At 47.8% G+C, this 9,715-nt stretch overlaps 1 protein-coding gene across 2 annotated transcripts in view; it reads right to left on the reverse strand.

Moving 5' to 3' along the window:
• Positions 1-252: 252 nt before the first annotated feature.
• The window catches only part of LOC105561359 (inositol-trisphosphate 3-kinase A), an 11,980-nt gene continuing 2,517 nt past the window's right edge, over positions 253-9,715 (reverse strand). The window contains exons 2-5 of one of the 2 annotated variants that reach the window (XM_012011267.1): positions 1,990-2,310; positions 1,684-1,892; positions 1,119-1,590; positions 253-1,037 (exon numbers count right to left, since the gene is read on the reverse strand). In XM_012011267.1, coding sequence (XP_011866657.1) covers positions 834-1,037; positions 1,119-1,590; positions 1,684-1,892; positions 1,990-2,310 — 1,206 coding nt within the window. In that variant the 3' untranslated portion in view covers positions 253-833. Of the gene's footprint in view, positions 1,038-1,118; positions 1,591-1,683; positions 1,893-1,989; positions 2,327-9,715 lie in introns of both variants that reach the window. The other variant, XM_012011268.1, reaches the window with a different exon arrangement.

Consider the following 9,715-nt stretch of genomic DNA (forward strand, 5'->3'; position numbering starts at 1 on the left):
ATAATCGTTGAATTATACAAAAAGCGAATTATCTGTCTTCGAGACGTCTCTTTGAAAAATAGGATTGAAAGCCAGTATGCTTTCGATGCGAAATTCGCGGATCGACCGTGACTTTTCGCATCGAACAGTTTTTCAGCCATTTTTCACACCTTATAGAATTATAATTCTTCCAAATACAAAAACTCTCGAGCTTACGCCATCCATAATGATTCATGGTGTTTAAACTGGATAAGATTAGTCTCCGGACACACGTACGTACGAAGATTATTTATTTATTCCTACAAGTTGAAACACGAAGCGATTCGAGACAAGTACTCTTTAAAAAAAGTAAGAACCTTACCATTAATATTCGACGTAAGCACTTCTCATAAATAAGTTTCGTTTAGCTCAGCACGTTATGTTACTTATCGTTAGCTTAAAAGCTACTTTTGTACATTACGCGTTTGTACACAGAGTAATATGTTGGAGACACGTCTCTTACAAAAATGCGCGTGAAATGCAATAGAAAGCAGTCTTCCACGTTAAATATACATACATATCGGGTGATATAAATAACGACGATGAATATGTCGGACTTGCGACAAGGCCGGGAGGTGAGCGAAAGTAAGCGAAACGAGTATGTACCACTTTTCGGCGGTCAGTACTTTACTCACTTATACGCAACTCCACTTGTCGATGATCCGATGATACTGGCGCACTTACATTTAATTAGAAGTCATTTATAAACGATGGAATACGAATACTTGTTTCACTCGGTCTATGTACATGGGTAAGCGATGTTTCGCAGCGTAGAAAAGTCCCCGAATTTCGCGTCACGCGAGCATCGAGGATGTTTACGGAGAAAGGCGGACTTCTTCCATGGTCGAAATTAAGTTGTCCAATCCGTATAAGAAACCCTCTTCGTGGTTACCCTCCTCCCAAGGACGTCTGTGCGTGAGCTTCCGCCCGTCCGGCACCTCCCGCGTTTTCGCGAAATCTATCAGCCAGACGCCCACCTTCTTGCTGTCGTAGATCATGAAGATACTACTGCCGATTACCTGAAGAGTGAAACAACAAGTTCGAGCAGACGGACAAAATAAATCGCACGGCAATCAGTAGAAACAGCCCGAGCGTCGTACCTCGTGAGTTTCAAAATATTCTGACTCCTCAACTTTGGTTCGCAGGCTCTTGAGGCGCGCGAGGATCTTTTGACGACTGTCCTCGCGCTTGCCGAGGAATTGCCTTATGATGTCGAACACCTCCGAATACGACTTGACCTTCTTGAGATCGGTGATCGGCGGCGCGCCCGGCAGCTTCATCGCCTCGATGCGAAAACCGTGGCTGCAGGTCGAGCTTTGCTGCTCGCGAAACTGCATGTACCGTAACTTGGTTACGGCGCGCTGCTCGTGCTCCAGCTGGGTCGGCGCGTCCGGATCGACGGCGATCATCTTCTGATACAGGTCCGGCCTGGCGGTGGTCTTGGACACCTCGGACTCGAGAAAAGTCCGCGTGCCCATCTTAATGTCCATCACGTGCGGATCGTTGAAACCGAAGAGTAGATCCTGCAGCTCGATAAACGTGTCGCCCTTGTACTCGACCTCCCGGTAATATCTGCGAGGAGCAACAAAAGTGTTGAGTCCCGTGGTCTGGTCTCACTCTCGCTTACGTCCAAAAAACAAAAGGAAAAAGGATCTGCAAGTAAACCTCGGAATACAATCCCGCAACGCTTCCTCCTTGCTCAGGGTCTCGTAAACCGCGCGCTCCGTGTTCTCGGCGCCGCCGGCCCTCCTCTTCCAGACGGTGCCGGGACCGGCGGGTGCGAAGCCGTCCGGGTGGCCCGACAGTTGGAACCAGGACTTGAGTCTGTTCTTCAAGAGCACGTCGCTGGCCGGCGCCGTAAGATCCAGGGCGTTCTGAAACATCGTAAGACGGCGCTGATCAGTTACACTGTTTTCGCGGGAGCCGAGTGTGTACAAACGTTGGGACCGGGCTGTGTACAAACACACGTACCAGGGCGAGAAATTTCAAGGAGAGATCCTCGTCCGGCATCGTCGCGTCGGACAGGACCAGGGGGAACTGTTCCATCTTTCGCATGGTGGCCGGGTCGCTGGGCAATTTGGCGAGCGAGCCGGGCGATCTGGAGCCGGCGCTGTTGGACCGGCTGCTGTGGGAGCCCATCGAAGTGCTCCGCCGCCACTGACGGAAGGCGCTGTAAGTGCTGCTACCGTTGCCGCTACTTCCGCCGCTGCCTGACCCATCTTTCTGTCGACGGCGGTCCTTGTTGCCCATCGAATCATGACTGCTCAATCGCGCCTGCTCCTTGCTCGAGGGCTGCAACCAGAGAGGCCTACTAAGAATTTAATCCAACCGGGACAAGTGCGTTACGCTGAAGAGCGCGCCGCCTACGAAATTTCAGTCTTCCGGAACGTCGAGTGACCCGACGCGACGGGATCGGGTCTCACCCGCTCAAGCGGCTCTGAGACGATCTCTCGATCGCGGCGAGACGCTGCCGAGTTATCTCGTTACGGCTGAGGCTGAGAGAAGTCTCCGGTCGCGCGACGCGGCGAAGGCTGTTTATTATTATTCGCGCCAAGTCGCGTTTCCGCGCTTTTCGACGTGAATATTCGATATCGCGATACACCATTCATTTTAATCTCCGCGGCAAGGTCCGCGCGGGCGCGTAATTCGACCGTGATCCCGGCCTCGATTAACAGGCCCGCATCTCTCGTGCCTGCGCGACCGCGGCCGACGGCGAATTGATTAGCCGTCAGTTGGACACTTGAGACGGGATCGCGGGAGCGTAATATTGGCCTGACACACGTAACAGATAAGTGCCGCGATTTGCTCGCGGATCTCGTTGCAGAGTCGGCGTGAAAAGAACCGGGCAAAAAGTCGCCCGTGATACCGCGGCCACCCGCCGTGCGTGCCTCTCGGGGCGGAGGACGCAGTCGCGGGAGGGGGAGAAGAAAAACCAGAACTCGATTGTTTCATAAATACGGATCGCGTCTCACGCTACCTATTGACGTCAGTGACTTTTATTCGAGCGGCACGCATCGTGCCACTTGTCGCCGCGGGGCGACGATTCCAGGCGCGTTCGTCCCGGGAGGGGGAGAGAGAGAGACGATCGAAATGTCGAGGTGATGCGGACGCGTTGCCGTGTCTATTTGCGGTGCACTTGGCTTAATTTAGACCGCGGTTTGGACTCCTTTTTTCCCGCGGGTCACTCGACGACGAGTTGACTCGCCCGATTTACTCGTTACACGCCGCGACACGCTGTCCGCGGTTCCAGGGTGACTTGGAGCGGGGACTCCGATTCACTTGACCGGCGATCAATTTAACGAGCAACACCTGCGGCTCTTCTATTAACATGGAATTGACTTCTTGTTGTTTAACATGTGCAACGGAAGGGATTAGAATCAAACAAGCGGGAGCGCCTTTAGGTCCGCGCAAGATGTTGGTAGTCCAATAATTGTAATCTAAAGTGTGAATTCTCTTTCCGGATATAACACAGTTTCGTTTAGATGGAGTCATTGTCGTCAGCGAATTCACATATCAAAATCGGTAAACGAGAGGGATCAGATTAGGGACGAGTCGCGTAGCTAAAACTGTTGCTTCGAGTAATCTTGAATTGATAACAATCGATGAATCCTGAAACTTGTATCAGGTCGTCCTCAGCCCCAGTAGACTCCCGCCAGTCAGTCTGGCCAGCAGGCCAGTTTCGGCAAAATAATGCGAGAGCTTATTACAGTATAGGCGTCATGTAGAGTGAGAGGGAATCTCTCTCTCTCTCTCTCTCTCTCTCTCGTTGGATTTGACAAAACATGGCGAACAACTCTGTTGGCCAGACTCTGATCAGAGGGTCTCTAGCACAAAACAGAGTTTGTCCTTTTTCTACGTGAACCTCTACCCCCACTGCTCAAATAAAGGCAAACGCTCGGTCCATGGCCGAAACTGCGTGTTCGCCAGACTGATAACAGGGACTCGTAAGTCCCAGTTTGAGTAGGGTGGTAAGCATTAGGCCGTATAAATTTGACCAACCGCAGTCCAATGTGAGGGGAACAATCGACTTACCATCGTATTATTACTTTCGTTTAGATACGTTTATTCTTTGCAAATGTTATCGTCGTGTAGACATTTAACAATAAGACTTGCGAGATAAGATAGTTATCGCGCCCAAACACACGAAAAAAACTTAAGCAATAATTAAAATGACAGTCGAGAACGTAAAAAGTCATTTGAAACTTAAGCAATGTTGAAAATTCCGGTTGATTCTAGTTCTTACACGTCTCAAGTCTTACTACCAAAGTTTTCCTATGGTTCTTTAAGACGTAAGATGTAAAAGAATGACCAATAGCGATCGATTATTCTCTTCACATTCGACTGATTAGTCAGTTTCTTGAATCTTGCGCCTTAATATTCCCAATCCTTCTACCATGATACAACACGATATACGAAATGCTATGTTAACCGTACGGTTTCTTTCTATATTTAGAACTGAAATGTGCAATCTTATCGCTGCAGGCACAATCGTAGATTATCGCAAAAATATCGCCAAAAAAACTGAAGATTGTCGAGCGATTTGACGACTAGTCATGTTTACAGTGTTTCCACGGAAATGTTTCCGCGGACTCCTCGCGTCGGAACAATCGACCAGCAGTACCGCGCAAAACGCGGAAGAGAGAAAAGTGCACCTCTGGAAATGGAAAAACACGGCGGGCGCGCGCAATTATAAATACGCCTGCGTTTTCAGATAAGAAAAGCGAGCGTAAATGAATGTTAATTGCGCATAACGACGGACGCTGCCGTAACAATGCGCCAGCGACAAGTCGCCTCCGTCCGTTAAGTTCGGCCGGACACGCGATTCGTCCCGCCGCGAATCGCGAGAAACGGAGCCCCGGATAAACGATGTCGAGATGCAGCGCGACGCTCTTAAGCTTGTCCTACAATGGACGCAAGAGGCTAAAAATAAGTTGCAATGCGAAAAATCGACCGATTACTTACGTTGCGACTTAGACGGCCTGTGTCTTGCATCCATCGTAGAATAAGCTTTAAGGCCTGTGTCCACGATGCTGTGACACGATTGGTGCAAGTTTATGAAAAAGCTGCAAGTTCTAATTCCGAGAAATGTGTAGCCAATCAACTTGCAGCTATTCTATAAAAGCTGCAAGTTGATTGGCTACACATTTCTCGTAACTAGAACTTGGACCAAGTTCTAACGTCGTGGACACAGGCCTTTGGGCCGATTCTACAGTAGACAAAGCAGGTCGCAGGTCGCAAGCCGCAAGAAATCGGTTAATGACAGTCGATCATCCTTCTCATTGCATATTTGACTGTGATCGATCGATTTCTCGCGTTGCGGCTTAGTGTCTTGCGTCAATTGTAGAATAAGCTTTAAGGCCTGTGTCCACGATGCTAGAAACTAGAGCTTGGCCCAAGTTCTAGTTTCGAGAATGTATAGCTATCCCATAAAAGTTGCAAGTTGATTGGCTACACGTTTCTCAGAACTAGAACTTGGACCAAGTTCTACCATCGTGGACACAGGCCGTTGGGCCGATTCTACAGTAGACAAAGCAGGTCGCAAGGCGCAAGAAATCGGCCAATAACAGTCAATCATCCTTCTATTTGACTGTGATCGATCGATTTCTCGTGTTGTGGCTTAGCGTCTTGGCGTTTTGCGTACGTCCATTGTACAATAAGCTTAACGAGATTACACCGTCCCCGGCGCGGCGGACCGTCGCGCCGGAATTCGCCCGCGTGTTACCTGCGCCGTTACAAGCGCGCCCGATTCCCGTTATTGAATTACCGCGGCGCGGAGATTGCTACCGACGGCGAAACGTTAACTGACTCGTGGCCGTTCCGCGCGCGCGCGCGCGACTCGGTAACAAGTGTATCCGCGCTGAAAACTGTGTCACCGCGCGCCTCGAGCGATCTGTCGCAGCCGCGTATCGTTCCGCGAAATTGCCGAGGCGTCGCGCCGCGCGGTCTCTCGCTCCGACTGGATTACACAAAAACTCGCGGTGTAAAACACTGCCTCAAAAGTACAAGACAGCCGTTCCGCTCGCATCAAACTACGAATCGAGAGTGCGATTAGATCGAGACTTGAACAATCGGAGCGAAGTTCACTCAATCAAATCTCGCTCTCCGCATAATCTAAATCCCGTATCAGACTACGGATTGAGATTGGGATTAGATTGAAAGTTGACCAATCACAGTAAAGTTTACAAATCCCAAGTTCGGTAACTTTTACTCTAATTGATCAAATTTCAATCTAATCTCAATCCCAATCCGTAGTCTGATACGGGCTTAAAGCCCGTGTCCCACTACGTATTGCGGACGCGGATTGGATTGGGATTACGGATTGCGGATCGAAATTCAGCCAATCACAGCGAGGCAACTTGGGATCCGGATTGCAGATCACTGGATAGATGACTGTCTATTTGTACGATCCGTAATCCAATCCGCGTCCGCAATACGTAGTGTGACACGGGCTTAAGGCCTTGCGTCCGCAATTCGAGAACTCTGTGTCCAAGTTCTAGTTCCAAGAGGTTTGTAGCCAATCAGCTTGCCGCTTTTACGGAACTGCGAGTTGACTGGCTATACATTTCTCGGAACTATTGTAGAACTTGGACGCAGATCTCGGACCGCGGATACACAAGGCTCAAGGCTTAAGCCCGTATCAGACTACGGATTGAGATTGGGATTAGATTGAAATTTGACCAATTAGAGTAAACGTTACTAAACTTGAGATTAGTAAACTTTACTGTGATTGGTCAAATTTCCATTTAATCCCAAACTCAATCCGTAGTCTGATACGGGCGTCAAAGGCCTGTTGCGGAAATGAAATCCGAGAAAACTCACTTCGGCCCGTACTCCGAATCCTCTTTCATCGACAAACATGTCCATAAAAGATCTTTTCAGCTAATAAGAATCCTTTAAAGCCAATTTTAGCGACGCTTTTGGCAATAAAAGAGAATTCAGAATATGGACGTAGACTCTATAAATCATACCGCGGGGCGTCATACAGTCGCGAGATAAACAACACCGACATTCGTCTTCAAAATAAATACACGCTTGTAACCCTTGCAACCTGCTGAAGTTCTGGCACGACGCGTCCCATCGCTGGACATCCCCGGAGAGATCGCTCCGTTCTCCTCCCCTCGGGAACCCCTGGTCCGCCACCGTGGCCGATCGCTCTCTCTCTCTCTCTTTCTCTCCGATCCGTTGATCGAAACGCGCGGCGGCGATTTCACGAGTACAAGTTCCCGCGTGTTACGAGAACGTCCGTCAACTACGAGTATTTTCCTCCCCGTTTTCTTCTCGTTTTCTCACGCCGAGCAGCGAGAACCGCACGTGGACGTATATTAATGCCACTACATATCATCAATGATGACTACGCCGCTCGGTAATGCGCGCGTGCGTCATTAATAGGAAAACCTAACATTATTTTTCACGCGTATCCCCGTACATCGGGAGGCTCCGGCATCGCCGTCGGTTAATCGCCGGTATCCGCCTTTCGCGATCCCGCGAAACGGGGCGAGATCTATCCGGGACGGGGATCAGCCGAGGAGGATCCGAGGAAGCGAGGCGAGGCGAAGAAAGTTGGAAAGCTTCGAGAGAACCAGAGATGTACGTCACTGCTCGACCTCCTGTTGCGCCAGCTGCATCGAATGTGTTTCTTTCTCTCTCTCTGTCTCTCTCCCACCGCCCGCCCCCCTCCACTCTCGTCGTCTCTGCTTTGCGTTTTGGAAAAAGAAATTTTATGCGCACGTGCTAATGTTTATCAACAAATTTAATTCAGGAAGCGAGACCGGATTATTCGTCACGTCGGTCGATCAGAAATGTTAATAAAACGGCGATATTGGTTTCACGATGGTAAAAAAAAGGGTGAAATAACCTTTAAAGCAATTTAACGGCTTGTTATAAATTATTATTAGATTCTAGCTTATCGTATATATTATGTATATTATATATCTGTGGAAGAGATTCTTCATTTTTCAATGGATTCCTCCGAGTGGAATTCCGTGAATCCGAACGAAGACTGGACGGAGCCGTTGATTGGCCTCGGAAAGTCAAGAATCTTCACGTAAAGATTATTGATTTTTCTTAACGGGCTATTTTTATATAAAGCGACACGAATAAACGGATCAAGGATATCATAACATTCTGCTCTACTAAGGAAAAAAAAGCTTTAACTAAAAAAAAATTAAATTATATCCCTGTTATATTTTTTGGGGTCATTTCTAGAGTTTTTTTCCAGATAAAAAGTGGTCTCCACTCCTAATATTACTTTCAAATTGCTAATAAAAATACACCTCACGCGTGCCAAAACGCACTTAAAACTGAGGAAGAGCCTCTGAAAGATGTGGTAAAATTAACTTAAACTATTGATTAATCATTACAATTAAAACAAATTAATAACAGGCTCTCTGAAGCATAGACTTATACTCATAGACTGCGCCGTCTTGTGAACGGCGTGAAGTTAACACAAGACGCAGAGGGCAATAGCGCTAGAGAACCTCTCTTTTTCTAATTTGTCAGTTGGTGGGGGAATCAGGAGAAAAGCGTCATCGCCCGTCCCCTCGCGCCTTCTCCGACTTTCTCCGTGTGCAATACACACACACACACATATATGTATATATATAAAACCTCCCCTATCTTCACTCTGCAGACGCTTTATCCCCTCTCTTGTCACTTCATGAGAGAGAAAGGTTTTCTAGCGCTGCATGGCTGATGGCAGACAACTATCCGTAAGCGCTTAAGACTGACGTAGCCGTAAACTTAAGGTAAGGCAGAGAAAAACATAAGCCGTAGAACACGTGTTCCTTACGGCTCATGTTTTTCTCTGCCTTACCTTAAGTTTACGGCTACGTCAGTCTTAAGCGCTTACGGATAGTTGTCTGCCATCAGCCTATCTCTGTCCTTCGGTGTTATCTTCAAGCCGTCCACAAGACGGCGCAGTCTATGAGTATGGGCCATCGCACACAAAATTGCATAGCTGCATGTGCACAGCATGAAAACCATTTAAACCAATGAACATCGAGCATTGAGTCGCCATATTGATTTACATGACATGCTTATTGGTTTAGACGGTTTTGTGCTATGCATATGCAGCTATGCAATTTTGTGTGCCACTGCCCTATAAGTCTATGCTCTGAAGTTACAAAATAACTTATTATGTTAATACCTAATTCACTAATATTTTTCGCAATAAGATTTCTTTACAGCAAGGAGAGGGGGTTATTGTATTGAGTGCTAAATATAGCCTTTTTTAAATTAATTAGAAATCGTTCGTCGATTTAAATGCGTGAATTTGCTGACGACAATATTCCATCGAGAACGAAACCGTGTAACGTCCGAAAAGAATTCGGCGCACAGGACAGGTGGAAAAACGGTATTTGAATTCACATATTAAAAATTACTGGGCTATCCACGTCTTAAGGCCTGTGTCCACGATGCTAGGACTTGGTCCAAGTTCTAGTTACGACAAATGTGTAGCCAATCAACTTGCAGCTATTCCGTAAAAACTGCACGTCGATTGGCTACACATTTCTCGGAACTAGAACTTGCAGCTGTTCCATAAACTTGCACCGAGTTCTGGCATCGTGGGTACAGGCGTTAAAAGCTGCAACTTGGTTGACTACACATTACTCGGAACAAGAACTTGCAGCTGTCCCATAAACTTGCACCGAGTTCCTTAAGGCCTGTACCCACGATGCTAGGACTTGATCCAAGTTCT

This window comes from Vollenhovia emeryi, unplaced genomic scaffold (assembly GCF_000949405.1).
Source record: "Vollenhovia emeryi isolate VEMERY1.0 unplaced genomic scaffold, V.emery_V1.0 DF939208.1, whole genome shotgun sequence".
Taxonomy (NCBI): Eukaryota; Metazoa; Arthropoda; class Insecta; order Hymenoptera; family Formicidae; genus Vollenhovia; species Vollenhovia emeryi.